This window comes from Canis lupus, chromosome 25 (assembly GCF_003254725.2).
Source record: "Canis lupus dingo isolate Sandy chromosome 25, ASM325472v2, whole genome shotgun sequence".
NCBI lineage: Eukaryota > Metazoa > Chordata > Mammalia > Carnivora > Canidae > Canis > Canis lupus.
This window is the reverse complement of record NC_064267.1, coordinates 17375427-17394762: the sequence shown is the minus strand read 5'-3', so window position 1 is coordinate 17394762 and position 19336 is coordinate 17375427. Positions and strand designations below refer to the sequence as shown.

The 19336-nt window shown below is 53.1% G+C and overlaps 1 protein-coding gene and 2 long non-coding RNA genes across 4 annotated transcripts; 1 reads left to right on the top strand and 2 right to left on the bottom strand.

Moving 5' to 3' along the window:
• Positions 1-333: 333 nt before the first annotated feature.
• On the top strand, positions 334-19306 carry IL17D (interleukin 17D). 2 transcript variants are annotated; one of them, XM_049101409.1, is made up of 3 exons: positions 339-711; positions 18184-18427; positions 18951-19084. In XM_049101409.1, the coding sequence occupies exons 1-2, from the start codon at positions 422-424 to the stop codon at positions 18413-18415; spliced, it is 522 nt and encodes a 173-aa protein (XP_048957366.1). In that variant the 5' UTR covers positions 339-421; the 3' UTR covers positions 18416-18427; positions 18951-19084. The 2 variants fall into 2 exon arrangements, with proteins under 2 accessions (XP_035572529.1, XP_048957366.1); XM_035716636.2 differs by lacking the exon at positions 18184-18427 and having other exon boundaries at positions 334-711; positions 18951-19306.
• LOC125753672 (uncharacterized) lies at positions 5510-6210 on the bottom strand. The gene is made up of 2 exons (XR_007406034.1): positions 5988-6210; positions 5510-5863 (listed from the first exon to the last, which is right to left on the bottom strand). It is a non-coding gene; the product is annotated as an uncharacterized LOC125753672 (long non-coding RNA).
• LOC112669554 (uncharacterized) lies at positions 17962-18987 on the bottom strand. Its single transcript, XR_003142354.3, has 2 exons — positions 18694-18987; positions 17962-18279 (listed from the first exon to the last, which is right to left on the bottom strand). It is a non-coding gene; the product is annotated as an uncharacterized LOC112669554 (long non-coding RNA).
• Positions 19307-19336: the final 30 nt, after the last annotated feature.

Below are 19336 nucleotides of genomic sequence, written 5' to 3'. Positions count from 1 at the left end.
CGTGAGTCTGCGGGGCGGACCGGCCGGGGCGGCGCGGCGCGGCGCGGCGAGGCGGCGGCGGGGATGGCGCGCGCGGGGGTAAGCGGCGCGGACGGCCGTCACAGGCACTCGCAGCCCAGCGCGCAGCAGCCCGGCAGGCACACGCACACGCGCACCCCGCAGCCGCCCCCCGCGCGGCCCCCGGCTCGGGGCGGCGGCGGCGGCGGCGGCCCGGGGCGCGCGGGCCGGCGCAGGGCGGGGTCCCGGGGCCCCCGCGGGCGGCGGGCGGGCGGCGGCGGCGCTCGGGGGCCCGTCTGGTCCGCGCCCATCCTCCGGGCCGGCCTCACGGCCTCACGGTCCCGCGGCGCGCGGGGGGCGGGGGCGGGGGGCGCGGGCTCCTCCGCCGCGCGGACGCTGAGCGCGGCCTGTCTCGCAGGTCTGGATGCTGGTGCTCGGCGTCCTGCTCGCGCTGGCGCTGGGCCGGGCCGCGGGCGCCCCGAGGGCCAGCAGACGGCCTGCGCGGCCGCGGGGCTGCGCCGACCGGCCCGAGGAGCTCCTGGAGCAGCTGTACGGGCGGCTGGCGGCGGGCGTGCTGGGCGCCTTCCACCACACGCTGCAGCTGGGGCCGCGCGAGCAGGCGCGCAACGCGAGCTGCCCGGCAGGGGGCAGGCCCGGCGACCGGCGCTTCCGGCCGCCCACCAACCTGCGCAGCGTGTCGCCCTGGGCCTACAGGTGAGCGGCGGGGCGGGGCGGGGCGCGGCGGGGCGCGGCGGGGCGGGGCGGGGCGCAGGGCCGCGCGGGCGGGGCGGGGGCGGGGCCGGGGAGGAGCCCGGAGCCGGACAGGTGGAGCGGCGGGGGACAGGTGGGGAGGGCGGAGCAAGCGCGGAGACAAACGTCTCCTCGCCTCCCTTGAAGGAAACCTGCCTCCCGTTATTACCCTTTCACTGTTCCACTGGAGCAGATGTTTCTTGGTGCCTGTTCCTTGCCAGGGTTACGATCCAGTGGGTTCCACGAGGGACCAAGACGAGTGAGTGGGCCTTCAGTAAGTTTTACAGGACTTCGTACAGGAGGCCTGCGAGGCGCTCATGTGGCAGCCCGCGGACATGTCTTGAGTGCCTGGGTGGTGGTCCAGACACTGCTGAGAGTTAAACCCTCCGAAGCCCATCCTCTGAGCTTATCGTTTAAGGGACGCGTGGAGATAATTGAGAAGGAAACCCAGTTATCAAGGCAGAACACGATGTGACACGAAACTTTAGTGTGTTGATAGTGTAAAGCGGTGAGAGGGATCAAAATGGCATCTGAGATGTATTTTGGAGAATGGCCATAATTCTGAGATGGGCCTGGAGACGAGGTCATCTCAGAAGAAAGGAACAACATGCAAAGCAGGTAGTCTGGGGTGTTCTGGGGCTTGGGTAGGGAAGAGTGTGGCTGGAGACTGTCCCCTTCCCTGCTGTTACTGCAGGGTGTCATCACCCTCAAGGGGCTCACAGTTAGCTGTACAAGGAGGGAGCCCTTGCTGCCAAAGATGTGGAAAAGCCCTCAGTGAAAGAACAGGACAAGGGTGGTTCAGAGGGAAGGGGTGGCATATGACAAGGGGGAGGAGACCAAAGAATCACAAGCGCTGGTGTGTTTCTGTGTGGCTGGGGGTGGCAAGAGAGGAGCCTACAGAGGGGACCAGAAACTAGATTTGGCCTTAAAAGCAATGCCACAGATTTGAAGTGTATCCTGCAGGACGTTTTTTGATAAAGAAAATCATGTGACCACTTTGTGTTGAGGGACAGATCCGAGAGGAGATACAGGACATGCAGTGCATGCAGTCATTCTTCCCGCAAAAAGCAATTAGGGTCTGCACTCAGGCAGTGGAAGTGGAAAAAGTGAGACTAGGATCAGTTTGAAAGATATTACTTAAAGAAGTTAAAGTGACAGGATTTAGTGGATGATGTTTATATGTGGGAGTGAGGGAGGGGAGGGCATAAAATGAGTAACGGCTTAAGGCTTCAGTCCACGCTGCTATGAAGAGGTGCAGAGAAAATGTAATGATTTTGTCAAAAACCAATCTGGGCTTATCCAAGCCTCCACCTGCTGGGTGGGGGTCTCCCTGCGCCTGGCTGCTCTGCAGAGGACCAAGTTCACTTGTGGCTGAGCTCCCTCCCACCCTGGAAGTCAGGCCCAGAGCACCCTCCTGCTTTCATTTTCTCTTCATTCATCTGATGCCCTCAGGACCCACATGTTGAACCGTTCATTCTGGTGGCTTCATTCTCTGGCTTTCCCTCTTCCTATCATTCCCAGAGTCCAAAAGGGTGGGATTTTATATTATCCTTCTTCCTCCAACCTCATGTTATACCTTTGATACGCTAAATAGCATTAAAGAAACTTGGAATATCTCTCAAAATAGCGGCTTGGCTTCTCCAGACAGAAGCTGCAATGTCTACATCTTTATTTAATGAATTCTAAGCTCTCCTGGCAAATGGATGCCTCCCAGACTAGGCTGTGGGCTGAAAGCAGAAGAACACACAGAAGTGATTTTTCAAGACCTCCAGTTGGGCATCTCCCATGTTTCTGGCTTGGATTGTTGACAGTATTTAAGCAAAATGGAGAAACTGAATGAGGAGTGAGTTTTTTGGAGGGAAGTAAATTCAAGGAGTTTTATGTGCCTAAGAGGAGCACAGGTATAAATTATCAACTTGGCCTGGAAGTGTGGTCTCAGAAGAACGACTGGGGCTGAAGTACCAGGCAGGAGTTGTCAGCCCTAGGATGCTGCGTAGTGAGTTGAGTTGGGTTGCCCCTACTACCTTACCTGTGTCTCCTAGGAACGATCCAAGGGCAGCAAGGAAGAGGGAATGGCTAAGAGAGGTCATGGGCAAGAACAACACATAACAGATAGCGGTCCTGCCTGGGCTGCCCAAGTCTGCTCGTGGAGCCTTTGTGGGGCCTGGGACCTGAGCTACATCTGAATCGGGTGGCGGATGGTATCATCTGATTACCTTTCTTATTATTTAACAACACTGATGCAGTTGCTCCCCCAGTGAGCCAATGGAGGCTTACACTCTCTGAAGAAAGGATGGTCTTCTAGGGATGGGCACTAGGTCAGGACTCCAGATTGCTGGGTGCCAGAGCTGGCCCTGCCTTCTCCCACCAGGAGACCGCCTCTCTGCTCACCTGGCTTCTGGTCACTTCTTACTACCTCCTGAGTAATTGGAAGACTGGAAAAAGCATTGCAGGTAGAAGCTCAAAACCTCTTCTACAAGAGGTGTCTAGAAGGACAGGGTTGGTTTCTTAGTGGTGCCACTGTGGGACCCGTGCAGCCTGGGGAGGGGAGAGTATGCTCACCTGTGCAACTGTCAGTGTGGAATCAGAAGTAGTATGTAAGGCTAAAAACTGAGAACTCCTAAGGAAAACGGATGGGGAAACAGACTGCCAGTCAGAAATACTGCATGGCACAGAAAGGATAGGACAGGATTCAAATAGAAATTTGGATTATAAAGTGGCTTTTCATACTTTTAAGGGAGAGATGGGTCATTCAATAAATAGTGTTGGGACAACTGAGAAACCAGCTGGAAAAACATACAAATAAATTCCAAATGATGCAGATTTAAATGTAAAAATAAAACCACAAACACATAAGAAATACAGTCAATTATATTTACAGTCTCAGAGTGGAGAGGCCTATTTAGTAGCTTGCAGACCCCCAAAGCCATAAGAAAACAAGACTGTTAAATTCAGCTACACAATTATATGCCATTTCTTCTTGGCAAAATAATAAAATAAAATTAGAAAAATACAAGGGCTTACTGGGAGAAAATATTTGCAACCCTTGTCACAAAGGGCTCATTTCCTAAAGAGCTCCTACAAATCAATAAGAAAAAGACATAATAAACCAGGAACAAAGGCTGTGGGTAGTTCCTGGGGAAGGAGAGTCAAATGCCTCACTCATGTGAAATGCCCAGCTCCAGGCACCCTAAAGTGACATGCATATTAAAAGGATGCTGAGAAGCCTTTCCTTGGGGGGCGGGGGGGGGAGTACCCATCAGGCTCTGTTGGCAAGGGAGTGAGGAAAGCAGCATTCTCACACCGCAGAGGGTAGGAATCTCGGTTGCTGGTTTTCTCCTCCAGCCACACTTGCCTGGGTCCCAAATGCTGTAGGGACAAGCGTGTCCATCGCGGTAGTACAGGGCTTGGACACCACCCCAGCATGTTCAATAAAATGCCATCAAACAGCCAGAAAAGGAATGGGGCAGCCCTAACCCTGCCTGAGGAGAAGAGCCCATCACAGACGTAGAGGGACACCAGGCAAGGTGCAGCGCGGCGTGCAGGCTGCCGAAGAGAAGCTATTACATAACATACACATATGTTATTTTTAAATGCGTGCACACCCCACCCCACACACTTAGGGGCATCTGTGGACGTGGTACCACCCTGCCTGTCAGTAGGGGAGCTGAAGGCTGGGGACGGAGCAGGAAGGTCTTCCTTTCCACTCCTTTGTACCTTTTGAATTTTCAACCATGTGCCCGTGTTATTTATTTCAAAAACGTCTTAATTTTTAAATTGGGAGCAGAAAGGGAAATTCCCCAACCATGAGGAGAAGGCAGATAGTGAAGACCCGAAACTCAGCAGGTAAGAGCAGCCTTTGGTTCTCCCAGAGCACGGTCTGAAGAGGATGGTTTGCTCTCCCAGGCCGTGGGGCTGCCGGCAGAGGCGCTGCAGTTTTCCGGGCGCCCTGTGCCCTCCCAGCCAGGCTGTGACACGACGAGGAGCCTGGAGACAGGGAGGAATTGGGCCCAGGGACAGGCGTTACAAGGTAGAGCCAGGACCTCATCCCAGATCTCGGACTCGTCTAGCCCGTGCTCCCGACTTTCATGCTAGTAGAAAAGCAGCATTCAACTCCCAGAATATAAAATTATTTTCTCATTTACTTTGTGGCATCATGTTTGTTTCCCTTAAGCTTTAGAGACAAAAATGCCAAAAATAAAATCAATGCAATTGCTCATTAAGCCAAATTGGCATAGTAAGAAATATATTGTAAGACCACTGAGGTTTATTAAAGTTTAAAGGTACACATCACTCACCTACGTTGGAACCCCAAAGATAAACACCTACCAATACTCTAAGTAATTTTTAAATTGTTTATATTTTTCAATTTTGGGTCATGAGCTAAAGATAAATTTTCTCTAGGCTATGACTAATGCACAACAATTTAATTTTAGGCTTTGTTACTTTCCTATATAACTCCTTTCCTCCTGTGAATTTATGAGACTACACCTCAACTGATTTTGCAATAAACAACTCCATGGGGTATCAAGAACAGCAAGGGAATAGATGCAAGGAAGAAGTAACAGGACAGGGAATGAGAAGAGAGGACAGGGCATGGGACAGGGGAGTGACTTAAATTGTGGACGGAGGAGCCGGTGGAGGGGGTGCCTCAGCAGGGGGACGGCCACCGGGGCCAACAGGGTTAGCCCCAGAGCCACCAGCCCCAACGTAGAACCCAAGTGGGGACCAGTCCCTATAGCCAGAACCTTCAGCAGGTGACTTTTTCTTTTTAAAGATTTTATTTATTTATTCATGAGAGACACAGAGAGAGGGGCAGAGACACAGACAGAGGGAGAAGCAGGCTCCCTGCAGGGACTCGATCCCAGGACCCGGGATCGCGCCCTGGGCCGAAGGCAGATGCTCAACCCCCGAGCCACCCAGGCGACCCAGCGGTTGACTTTTTAGGGGCGGGGGCCCCAGCGGCAGCTGCAGCTTCTGGCTCCTGTGGAGTCAGGCAAGGTCGGCGCTGCCCCCGGGCCTGACCCGCGATGCCCATCTCTGGGGACGACCTTCAGGGTTCGGTAAACCGCTCGTCGGATATTTAGTGGAAAGGTTTTCGTCAGGAAAGGTTGATCTAAAAGGGGTATTTCTGCATCAGCGTCCGCTGCCCCTCGGTGGAGCTGGCCCAGGCCCCGCCCCCCGGGCCCCCGCTGCGCACACCGCCGGGAGGGCCCTCGGGACGCCGCCCCGCGGCTCACCGCACCCCCCGCGGCCGGGCATCCTTCAGCTTGCGTCCTGGAGGAGGCGAGCGCGCATCCGGGAGTCCTCTCCGCCGCGCCGGGCCCCCTTTTACATAGTGCCCTTCTTTCAAATGCCCCCTGCGCGGCGGCACCTGCACGTGTGTGTCCCCGGCCCGGGAACAGGGCGCCCCCCCCCTCCGGGGCCGCGCGGGGACTGCGCCGCCTGCAGCCCCCTCGCGGGGCGGGGCGGGGCGGGGCGGGGCGGGGCGGGCGCTGCACCTGCGCGGGGCCGCCGCGGCCGACAGGGGGCAGCACCGCGCCGGCCGCCCTCTCCCCGGCCCGCGGGACCTTTGGGACTCGGCGCGTCCTTCCCGGTCTGTCATTCTCCTTCGTTCACTCTTTCCTGGGTCCCTGCTTCAGAGCCACAACTAGGACAGCGTGTCTGCCTTCAAGGACTGTCTGTACGCGGTGGAGGAGCGGCTCTTTGTCCCGGCGGCGCGGTGCTCGGCGTTGGGTTCGGGACAGGAGGGCTGGGGAGGCGGCCGAGGGGGCCGAGGGGGCCGAGGGGGCCGAGGGGGCCGAGGGGGCAGGGCCCAGGCGGCGCCGGCCTGCCCTGGCCGCTCTCCAGGTACCGCTCGCAGGGCTGGCGGAGGCGCTGCTCGGCGGCAAACCCAGGTCTTAGAAAGGGAGACACTCACGGTTCAAAGCAGTTTGTTTAAGAAATGTTGGTACACACACTCCCCCAAGAAAACACTATTTTTTTTAAGTTTTTTTTTATTAAGATTTTATTTATTTATTCATTAGAGTCACAGAGAGAGAGGCAGAGACTCAGGCAGAGGGAGAAGCAGGCTCCATGCAGGAAGCCCGACGTGGGACTCCATCCTGGGACTCGATCCTGGGACTCGATCCTGGGACTCCAGGATCAGGCCCTGGACTGAAGGCAGGCGCTCAACCACTGAGCCACCCAGGGATCCTGAAAACATTTTTTATTGGGGCACCTAGGTGGCTCAGCGGTTGAGCTGACGTACCAGAAAGACCACAGTTCTGAAGGACGACAAAATGATTTAAACATGTCACAAACTGAATTAGGGATTTTTTTCTGTGCCACCTTTTCTTCTTTAACATCACAGTTTTTATATATTTTCTTTTGAGGGAACCAAAGATAGAAGACAGTTTGTATGCATTGGGGAGACTTTTGAGGAAACAGAAAGATATTCCTCTCTGTTTACACCAATCACGTTTGTACCCACACTCCCATGAGGCCTAGGGCAGCTTGACTTACACTATATTATTTATACTATATATCTCATATAGTATAATGATATCACTATTTTAACAAAAGAGCATTTTGGAAGCTAGAATTTCAATATATATCATTGGTAATTCTTTTTCCTTTTCTTTACCTATTAAACTGCACGGTTTCACTTTCACTAATAACAGAGATTTGATTTTATGCAGGACTAAGTGATCATCAAATTTGTGCAAGTGATCATCAAATTCATGCCTCTATGCGTTTTTAAACAGCACTTCTTCCTCGAGACACTTATATTTCCATCTGCAGAAAATTGTCATAATGTATTGATATTTCTTAGAGCAAGATACTTTACTGCCATCTTCTGAAAAATTATTTTTATCACTGTTATAAGTACCAAATCTATGGTATCTGTAATGTAACACTTCCTCAGACGTGTCTCCCTTGTGCAGTGCACAACCTATACAACCATATGTGACAGAGGTTGTGATGAGTATAATATTGTCCAGGGGAATTCATGTGCTTGAACTTAACTATGTCCAAAGAGACGGCAGCTCCTTGTCAGAAACTAAGGATTTCATCACCATTAAAACTACTGTGCTTCTTTCCAAATCATTTCTGCATTCAGTGAGAGAAGATGTCATTCATGGACTTTACCTTTGTCTAGCCTCAGGATTCTGGAGGGGTAGGAGAAAGAACAAGAGAACAGGTGATGTAGATCTTTGGTTTGAAAAGCATGCCAAGGGGGATCCCTGGGTGGCTCGGTGGTTTAGCGCCTGCCTTTGGCCCAGGGTGCGATCCTGGAGTCCTGGGATCAAGTCCCACGTCGGGCTCCCAGCATGGAGCCTGCTTCTCCCTCCTCCTGTGTCTCTGCCTCTCTCTTTCTCTCTGTGTCTATCATAAATAAATAAATCTTAAAAAAAAAAAAGAAAAGAAAAAAAGAAAAAGAAAAAAGCATGCCAAGGGCAGCCCTGGTGGCTCAGCGATTTAGCGCCGCCTTCGGCCCAGGGTGTGATCCTGGAGACCCGGGATCAAGTCCCACATCAGGCTCCCTGCGTGGAGCCTGCTTCTCCCACTGCCTGTGTTTCTGCCTCTCTTTCTCTCTAATAAATAAATAAATAAAATCTTTTAAAAAAAAGAAAAAGAAAGTAAAGCATGCCAAGACAGAAGATGAGAGGTTAAGTAAACAAGCATATAGCCTTAAACAGGACAAGTAGGGTCTTCATTCACCCTGGGTGACCCTTGACTTTCTTTGTTGGGGCTTCAGGGTCAAAGTCATTACTGGATAGAGGCACATTTGCAATGAAAAATAAAGATTCTCCTTGCCTTTTGGCAAGCTTAGCAATTTTGCAACCAAGCCACCTTGAAAGACAAAAACTTCTCAACCTCTCAAGCCACTGTCAGGTTCCTCGTAGCATTAAACACACTGAACCACAAACCAAATGAATCTTTAAAAAAAGATTTTGAGAGAGAGCACGTGCACTAGCAGGGGAGGGGGTGCAGAAGGAGAGGGAGAAGCAGACCCTCCACTGAGCCAGGAGCCCGACTGGGGGTGGGGAGTTAGATCCCAGGACCCCCAGGGTCATGACCTGAGCCAAAGGCAGATGCTCAACCCACTGAGCCATCCAGGCGCCCCAGCCCCAAAAAACTTTGTATGGATAAGTGACCTTTAACTGACCAAAGTACTATGTGGATTTATTTTCTCTGAGCCACTCAATCTAGCAGGCTCTCCTGCACCTATCACTGTTTCACAGAGTAAAAATAAGAGCATTGTCATGGAGCATTGTCATGGGATTAAAGTCTCTCTTTCTGAAAATAGATACGTTCGTTTTGCTTTGATAGTTATTCTCATCTGCCCGGGTTTTACTTTGGCATTCTTAGAGTAACCAGGGATGATGATACTATTTCATTCCATCGTCACCCACTCTCCCAAATTTCCTCACCTGAATAGAATGTTTGTACTCTTAATACCAACTGAAGAACCGTGCCAAGTCCTGGAAGGAACACACATACCACCAAGTGAAATTCCTTATGGTGTCTGTCTTCCAGAAAGGACACATGAAGATTTTGAAGGATGGTAATGAGTACATTGCTCACTAGATTAACGAGGTCAAAGCAAAAATAATCTACCAAGGACACTTCCAGAATTAAATAAAGACTCTGGCCTAATGTTTTGATATGAATTCTCATAACCAACGTATGGCAACAGCTGGTTCATTTCAGATCAAGGTGAGCTCCACCCTTGGTGCACACAGGCGCTCCCCGCCTGCCCCAAGGACGGACACATCAAAGATGGCTTTGAACGCAAATTCTGCAGCTTCCCCTGGACAGATAGTTAAGCCACCCCGTGGGCATGAGCTATGTTTTCCCTTTGAAGCGGTATTTCCCAGCTGCACTGAATGTGTGGCATTTGCCATGACAAAAGAATAAAACCCTTTGAGAAATTCTGGCCCTCATTCGAATTTCTTTCTCTCTTTCCCTCTGGGAAAGCTTTTTTTCTAAATTATCTTTCAAATTCTTTTCCAAGCCATTTGTCTCTCTCCAGTCTTGCCTTATCTTCCAGAACAGATTTTACATGGTATCTGTGGGTTTCCTGGTTGTAGATTTAGCACTTACCAAGCATCTGGCTAACTGCTAAATATCCCCAACTGCAGAGCTGACTCACCACGTGGCTGCGAGGGTGGGGCAGTGGGTGGGACTAAGCCAGGTGAGTGGGGGAGACTGGACAAGCCCCTCACCCTGTCGGTGCCTCGGTTTCCTTCCCAGTAAAGGGAGAGGACAGACAGGCTGAGTCCTTGCTGGTTCCCAGTAGCCCAGAGCCAGCGCGGCTGGCAGGAGAGCCCGGTCAGTTCTGGAGCTGGCCTCACTGGCTCGCCTTCAGGGCTGACCTTGATGCCAAGTTCAGGATCACACCAAAGTCAGCCTCGGTCCCCACGCGGGGGTAGAGCTGACCCCTAGCTCTCCTTGGCTGGTGAAGAGGGCCAGGTGAAATCCGCCGGGGCTCTGACTCCAGGGCATCTGTGCCAGGTCAGACTTTGCTCCCCGAGGCTGATTTTTCCATGTCCTCTTTCAGGAGAAATGCACAACTGATGTTTTCTTGTGGGGGCCAGAGGAGCATTTTTCAGAGCTCCTTGGCAGCATGTATTGAAGATCTTGGCTCTCTCGCGCCCTAGGGAATGGAGAGAGGGTGGAGCCGCTGGGGCTGCTGGCTCCAGCTTTCCAGCAGAGGGAAACGGTCTTCATGACCCTGGCTACTCCCTGGCCGGCCCTGGGCCTCCTCACGCACCATTCTATCCCCCATAGTCTCATAACCATCCCCCTCCCAGCTGTGGGGCTGGTTCCAAAGGGAAAAAGAGGTTGGAAGGTTACACAAACCTCATCTCAGTGACTTATTCTCCCTCTCAGATCTGGAGACCTAATGGCCTCTACCAGGGCCCCATGTTAGAATTATCAGGGGAGCTTGAAAAAACCCCAATGTCCTGGCCCCACGCCAGAACCATGAATTCGGAGTCTCCACGGTGGGGGAATAGTGATCACTAGTTGTGAAAGCTCATTTGTGTGCCTCCACCTGAGATCCACACACCATCCTCCCTGCAATGCCAGTTGCTCGTTTGGGTGGCAGTGGCCTAGTTACGTTTCTCAGCGTAGGGACTCCCGCACTGGTAGACTCATGACCTGTGGGTGTACCAGGGAAAATGCAAGCATCCAGTTGTTGCTATCCACTGAGCCAATCCGAGAGTGGCTAACCACCTTTCGGAGGTATTGCTGACTTCGTTGCCAACTGTGCCGTGGACCGGGCCTCCGCTGCCCATCAGGTGTGCCCACTTCGAGTGAGCAGGACAGATCTCTCGGGCAGCTTGTGACTCCCACTTGGTTCTTACACAGGGGGCCTGAAAAGCACAGTTTGGAAATCTTGTTTATGCCTTCTCTTTATTGCCCACCTCCTGGACAAAAAGACCAGTATTCTTCAGAGGAATTTTAGCTCTTAGGAAGGGAAACTGGTTATCCTCAGTTTCCCCAGAGAGCTGCCAGATGTTTTAGTCTTACCACAGTTTCAGAAGGTCTTGATCTCTGGGAAAGTGGGGCCCCCTCCTTCCTTTTCAACATCGTCTTGAGTATTCTTGGACTTTTTCTCTCTCTACGAATTTTAGGATCAGCTTGCCAAGTTCTGCAAAAACTCTACTGGGATTTTGCTTAGAACTGCACTTTATAGATTAATTCAGGGAATTCTCTAGTATCTCGGAAAATCAATGGATGACAGCTGTCCTTTCAAGGCAGAAAACATTGATTAAAAAAACAAAAACAAAAACAACACATCACATTAGCGTCCCGCCATAAAGAAGCTGAAGGAGTTAGCCTGGTCATCAGATCATCCCCTTCACCTCAGAGAAGCAGGCAGAGGCCGTGATCTGCCCACTGGCACTTGTTGGTAACTAAACTGGATTGAAATTTTATGCTCAAGACTCTTATTAACTCCATTCTGCCCTTTTTAAAAAGTAATTGATGAGTTGAACTCATTGACCTTGAGTCCTGGCCAACCGTGACTCCTGAGGCAGATCTGTTTCCACTTAACTGCTTCTGTCCTGGTGGGTCTCCAGTCTGAACTGGAGAAGGCACCGTCCCCAACGTTGTTCCTGGGTTCAGGGTCTTAGAATGGCTGCGAAACAGTCATACTTATCCTTTGTTGTCTTGAGATCAAAATAATTGTATGTTTTGCAAAGCAGGAAGGTGAGCCATGTGGGGACCCTGTGCCAGTAGATACCACAGCTATACTTGGGCAGCGGACAGAGCGCATCAGGTGGCCTCAGCCCTGCCCACTGGAATGTGACTCATTGTTCTCCAGGTGGCAGTCCTCGGGAACCGCTTCGAATTGTTTCCTACCACGTTCAGGCTCCCTGGGGCAGTGCTCTTTTCCGTCTCGGCTGTCACTCACATTCCTCTCACAGCTCAGTTTCCATCACCTCTAATCATCCCTGGAGGACTTGTCCTTTGTTCTTGGATTAAGCTGAACCAGCTGTCACTCAGTCAAGCCAAGCTTCACACGTGGCCCCAGGGACACTTTTGGATCCCATCAGAAAGGAAAACTTGGTTTGATTCAAGTGTGTCCCGGTGCCAACCTTCCACAGAGCAACATGCAGAAAACATAGAGACAACAGAATTATTGCTCACAAGGAGGCGAGACAGCCGTGCAGGATTCTTACTCGATTGCATTTCCATGTTTGGTAAGAGAAGAGGATCCCTGCTGGAGATCCTTGAGGTCTCATTCTTGTAACCAGAAAGCCCTCCAGGCTGAAAATGTCCTCAGACTCTTAAGGCAGGAGGTTGGGGTGACAGGCTTTAGCTTTGTGTCTGTCCCCTGGCTGTCCCTAGGCTTTCAGACCTCTCTCCTGATCTCCTCCCCACCTCCCACAACCAGTGTCCTTCAGAATGTGTCTGTCCTGTGCTGTCTACCATGGTCCCTCCTGGCATTGATAACCCACCATACGGGTGTCTGGGCTATGATCTGCACTATATCCTCCCTCCTCCCCTTGGTAGCACATTTCTGTGTTTTTCTTTATTTTGTTTTTAAGATTTTATTTATTCATGAGAGACAGAGAGAGGCAGAGACACAGAGGGAGAAGCAAGCTCCATGCAGGGAGCCTGATGTGGGATTGGATCCCAGGACCCCGGGGTCACGCCCTGAGCCAAAGGCAGATGCCCAGCCGCTGAGCCACCCAGGCGTCCCCATGCAATTCTGTTTTAAGAGAAACCTCCTGGTCATAAAACCATAATATGAAAACTATCAGTCCTTAAGCCTTTTTATCATGTGCCACGTACGAGGCAGAGGTGGGGGTAGGCAGATGTCTCTTTGTCATAAAGCCTTAGCCCACAGGTGTCACTGTGACAGTGGAAATTTCAGTCCTGGGGGGCAGACTGGTGGGGGTTGAGCAGATATTTTTAATCGGATGAGCCTTCTGACCATCATAGCATCCAAGTGACGTCAGTTCTATTCATCATTAACAGATGGTATGGGGATTGGTGCAGAGATTCTTACCTGCCTGCTGTGGTGTGTAGAAAAGATAAATCCCAGGGACTTGGACTTGAGAGGGATCTTGGATGCTCCCAGGTCACACTAGCGTAACAGAGGAGGAAACTGAGTCTGAAGAGGCTGTTCCTGACCTTCCTGCCTCAGCCCCAATTTTGTCCTGTAATTGGGTCTATGCCACCATCAGAATGGTGTTTGTAAATGTCCACCGATCACATCTCTACGTGCCTCCGGTCCTCGCTTGGCTTCCCGTGAGCTGGAAGCTGAAACAGCTCTGGTCTTCAAGGCTCCTGTCCACCTCTCCCACGTCCTCCTGAGCACCCCCTGCACACGGCGGCAGAGTGCACACACGTCATTCCTGCTACCCCGGCCAGCCCTGTGGCCCCCTGCTGTCCTGCCTGGTGTAGGTTGCTTGGCACCTCCTCCCGCTCCTTTTTTCATCCAGCTCAGCCCTCCTTTTTAAACCCACCTCAGACCTCCCTGGGGCGGGAGCCTCAGCCACCCATGTGTTCGCAGAGGTCTGTGCGCTATGCGTTGGTTGCTCTGTCCTGACCAGCTGGCTTGAGCGTTGGAGGACAGGCTATTCCCTTGCCCAGCGCCTGCCTTGGGAGCTTGAAAATTCTGCTGAATTAATGATCACTACTATCCTTCCATTTGGCAAATCCCCAGGGCACTCTGTAACTTCATGAACATGTAGCACTGTTCATGTGGGTGTCTGTGTACACTCCTGTTTTTGGTGTACATCTCTAAAAGATAAGGACTCTGTTAAATAAAACCACACAATACCATTAACACACCTGGAAATTAATACTTTCTTAATATCCATCAGGTTCAAATTTCCCTGGTTATCTCATAAGTGTTTTTTTAAAACTTTAAAATTTCTTTCTCTGTGTTTTTTGTTATATTATTTAAGTCTACATTTTGAAATAGTTTCAAACAAAAAACCTTTGTGAAATTAGCACAAAGAATTCCTGTGTACCCTTTACCCAGATTCCCCAAATATCAGCATCATAACTCAGCAGAATTAGCAAGATCGGGAAATACATGTAGGTAACAACACTGGAATCTGGAGACCTCGTCCAGAGGAGGCCTGCGCACACCCCTTGTCTGCCCAGGACCCCTGCCTGGGGCTGACACTCGGCCTCCCGATGGTCAGGCCCTTCTGTGGCCTTTGGTCCACCACAGTGCCTCAGTTCTTTGTCTTTTGTGATTGTGACACTTTTGAAGAGTACTGGTCAGTCGTTTGTGGAATGTCCCCGTTTGGGCGTGATGTGTTTTTTAAGCAACCATAAGTTTTCATCCAAACAGAGACACTTGCAAGTAAAGAGGTGCTCTGTTCACAACTGCACTGAGCCAGCAGGTGTCAGGCAGGTCAGCGATGCCCCGTGCCTGGTGCTCATGTCACTCTACTCCATGCCCTTTTGGGTTCCCTCCCTCCCTTTCCCCCTTGAACAAACGTGCTGAATTTCCAACACCCTGTATGCTGTTGGTTATGTCCTCAAAGTGCCATTTAACGTGCTCCTCCAACCCTGTATTCCCAGGAAACTGACTCAATCAATCCCAGTTTTTGGCCAGCCCCTCTGCCTTCCTTGGCTCGTGGAATGCCGCTCCTGATTCTGTCACTCTCCACAATAAGACATATTCTCCCTTAAAAGTTGGTTTTCCCAGGCATTTGGATGGCTCAGTTGGTTAAGCGTCCAACTTTTGATTTTTGGCTCGGGTCCTGATCTTGGGGTCGTAGGGTACAGCCCCACACCGAACCCCATGCTCAGTGGGAAGTCTGATTGAGTCTCTCTCCCCCTCTCCCTCTGCTCCTCCCCTCACTCATGCACGATCTTTCTCTAAAATAAATAAATCTTTAAAAAGAAAAAAAGTTGGTTTTCTCTTTCATTTTGTGTCTCTCCATACACTTCTCCGAATGACCTTATATAACTTAAAAATCTCCACCTTCAGCTAGTAGTAGCTCTTAGACTCCAGACCATCTTCTACTCTGTAGTCTAGAGTTCTAAAATTCCATCTGATTGGGTCACTTCCCTTTTTAACATCCTCCCCATTGCCCTCAGGGTTAAATCCAATTTCCCTACCTGAATTTGACCCAGCCTCCACACATTGCCCTTAGCCTCATCTCATGGCGCCCCTCCTGTGCCGCAGTTCCTGATGCTATTCTGTAGGCTCTGGGATCTGCCTTCCCCCTGAACTGCCCCTTCTCCCTTCCTCATCTGGACCAATCCCCCCAGGAACCACCTCTGCCAGGAAGCCTCCCTAGCTGCCACAGCTGGATGAACTCTCTGGTGTTTGTACATTCATCCCCCCAGATGGTGAGTCCTTGGATGGTAGGTCTGTGTTTCATCTCTATCCTCATTGCCTGAAACATCACTGCCACTCAGATGTTGCTGAATAAATACTGAAGGCGGCTGGGGATAGTATAAATTCCTTTCCCTTCAAACTTTAAGTTAGGGCCTTATATGAACATAGGGATGTGAAGGACAGGGAGCTGGGCAGCCTAGACTCATTGTCACAGCTCACCATCTTCCGAACCCTTACTCTGTTAGGGCACAAGGTTGAGTAAAAGTACCATCCTGAATCCTCCCTCCAAGGGGAACACAGAACCAGTGACGCTCTATCTCATGGGCACCAACTGTTACGAGGATATGGGGGATGAAGAGGATCAATTTGACTAAGGAAATCTGAAAACTCTTAATGATTTGAATTGGACCTTAAAATACAGCGAGATTTGATATTGGTCTTGGGGAGAGGGCATCTTGGATGCCTGGAGGCGAGGACGCTCGGAGGAGACAGTGAAGGAACGCCCGAAAGGTATGTGTAGGGACCACGCTGTGGAGGCCTTTGGAGGCAAAGCAGAGGAGTCTGGATTTGTCCTGACTTGTACCCTCACAGCTCTGCCTCCACGTACCCCAGCTGGGGGGTAGGAACAAGGCTTTACAGAGGAGGCTGAAAAAGCTGGAACGGTAAGGGTGGGCAGCCTTAGGAGCCCTTGCAAGAATAGAGCTCATGGTGTTCCAAAAGCTCCTCATGGCAGAACTGAGGAAAAAGTAGTGATGAGAAACTTAAAAGATAGTTTTCAACTACTTTTTTTGTGTTCATGTTGGAGGGAAGGATGAGTAGACAAAATCAGTATACATCTCAGTGTTTTGGCTTCAGAGACGACTTACGACTTACATTGTGTAGACGGTCCCCACCCCGCCCTGCTCGTTTGCACAGAACAGGTGTATCGGCCTCCACCCTCGACTCTGCCCTGGAAGTACGGCAGCGAGAAGGGAGGTGCAGGGTCTGGGCCGAGCGCTCCAGCCCCGCGGGGACCGCCCCCCACCGCAGGCCTTCTAGCTCCGCCCCCTGCTACTCCCATCCTTCTGGTCCCGCCGCGGGCAGCTGTGGAGTCCCCGCAGACTCTGACCTCCCCGCGCACATTCAGACAGCGGCGGGGTGTGTGCACACGTCCCTCTTGGCTTTGAGCGCCCAAGTGGCAAGCTAAGCTCCGTCCTCTAGCTTAACTGCCGGCTCCTGGCCTCCCTGGCCTCCTTTCCGCCCACATGGGCCGGTGTTACCCATCTCCCCCGCCGCAGTGCCTGGGGGTTGGGGGGACCCCAGCTCTGCGCTCTGAGAGGCTCGGCTTCCTGAGTTCTTTCATACTGTGTAAATGGCCTGTTTTTGGCGGTGAGTACATTTGTTGCTGCGTGAAGATAACTATTTCTCGACTCCCCGCCCCCCCCATCATGCTTTAGTCCACTAATGTCTAAAGATGTTGGATCCAAACAGAAAAAGACACCATGAACTTCCCTTACGCCTCTGCAGCCACCCACCCTCCCTGCCGCCGAGGGTTAGCACCGGCCTCTTGACATGAGCTCCTCAGGAGAGAAGTGTCTTGGCCCGTCCTGGAACAGCCCTGTCACTCCCATGCTGCAAGCCCCTCCGGCTTCTGCCTCCCCACCCCCACCCGGCCACAGCTGCCCCAGTCAGCACCGCGCATCTGTCCATCCCTCAGCTGTGTTCTTGGACACCCCAAGCACTGCTTGCTCCCCTGCCCCCTACCTTTCCCAAGTCCCCTACTTCCCATTCTTTAACTGGACGGTCCAAACATACTTAACTGGAAATTTCTTCACCCTGTGGGTGAGTTTTAGTCATTAGCAGTGAGGACCTACAAGAGAACCTATGAGAGGGGTTTCCTCCTGAGGGACAGGCCAGCCCAGGCCGCTGCCCCTCCCTGTGGAGACACACTCTGCCGTCAGAGCATGCCTTAACAGGAACCTGGATGAGAAAGCATACATACCTCAACTTCTTGGCTGTTAAAACCTTTAGGCACACCTCATTTTTTAAAATTTATATCAGGGGGATCCCTGGGTGGCTCAGTGGTTTAGCACCTGCCTTTGGCCCAGGGCGTGATCCTGGGACCCGGGATGGAGTCCCGCATCGGGCTCCCTGCACGGAGCCTGCTTCTCCCTCTGCCTGTGTCTCTGCCTCTCTCTCTCTGTGTGTCTCTCATGAATAAATAAATAAAATCTTGAAAAAAAATTTATATCATAGGCTCCCACCGGCACAGCACTTTTGGGGGCCCCCTAGGGCTTGGCACGTTGTGCATCTACAAATGTCTGTGTGTTGCTTGACAGGTTAGCAGTTCTGACTTCTGACTCTGAGAATTTAGGGTTTAGGGTTCCTAAGATTCAGCTCCAGAAGAAAAAGAAACACTCGTAAGAGGATTGATTGCATGTGTTTTAAGTGGGGGAGATTCATGGAAATGAGAATTTGGGGTCACGGCAATTCCATGAGAAATGGGGACGGTCCCTCCCTGTGCGAGGGGACGTTCAGGGGGAGCCCTGGGTCTCCATTAGTGACCAGGCAGTGTTGACCTCTTGGCTCACTGCAGGGGATGGTGGCGGAGGGCAGAGTCCTGTCTGGAGGTGCTTTGTTCTTTCTCCCAGGGAGACACCGCCGGGCCAAGCCCTAGACGCCCCTGGCATCGTGGGCGTTTTTGTAGGTTGTGGACACTGGTTCTTCACATCTGACCAGAAAATAGCCTTGGAGGAGGGCGGAGACGATCACATTCAAACCAGCGTTGGCTTCTCACATGTCCCAGGCCGCCGGGCCGCCGACCCAGTCATGGAGGAGGGCACACGGACCGCGACAGATGGTGGACGCAGGGACACCTCGTGACCTTCTGGGCAGGTGTCTCGCTGCTGCCTTCGCTCACGGCTGTCAGAGGCCGGGTGGCCAGTGTCTGCACTGTCCGGCAGCTGGGCCAGCTGCTTCCTGGGGACCACTGCGGTGGCACCCTGGGGCATGGCCCCCACCCGGGGCCGCGGAGCCCGGCGTCTGGAGGGAGGCGGATCCGGGGCCTTGGGGCCCACAGCCCGGGGCGCCTCAGGCGCTGGTGGGTGCGCAGGCCGCCCGCCCCGCGCCTCCGCAGGCCGCGCCCGGCGCTGTGCACCTACCTAACCGTCCAGCCTTGGCTCTGCCAACGAGTCTCGGTCCCTCGCGTGAACAGGTCCGTTTTCCCTCCCTGCGTATCAGCACAGAGCCTGAGGCTTCGGGGGCTGCGCGGACGGCGGCCCGGCCCCGCGCCCAGCACGGGCCTAGGCGGCTCCCCTCAGCTCCGCTCGGCTCCCCTCAGCTCCGCTCCGCCAGCCGACGGCCCGAGCCCGAGCCCGAGCCCCGGGGCCTGCGCTGACGCCCCGCTCTCTCCCCGCAGGATCTCCTACGACCCCGCCAGGTACCCGAAGTACCTGCCCGAGGCCTACTGCCTGTGCCGGGGCTGCCTGACGGGGCCGCTCGGCGAGGAGGACCCGCGCTTCCGCAGCGCCCCGGTCTACGTGCCCACCGTGGTCCTGCGGCGGACGGCGGCGTGCGCGGGCGGGCGCGCGGTGTACGCGGAGGAGTACGTCAGCGTGCCGGTGGGCTGCACCTGCGTCCCCGGCCGGCCCGGCGAGGCGCCCGCGCCCGCGCCCAGCCCCAGCCCCAGCCCCAGCCCCAGCCCCAGCCCCAGCGAGCGGCCGGCGCGGCCCTGACGTCCCAGCCCCGGCGCTCGGCGCTCGGCGGGCTCGCTCGCCACCGCGGCGGGTCTCTCGGCAGCCGCCC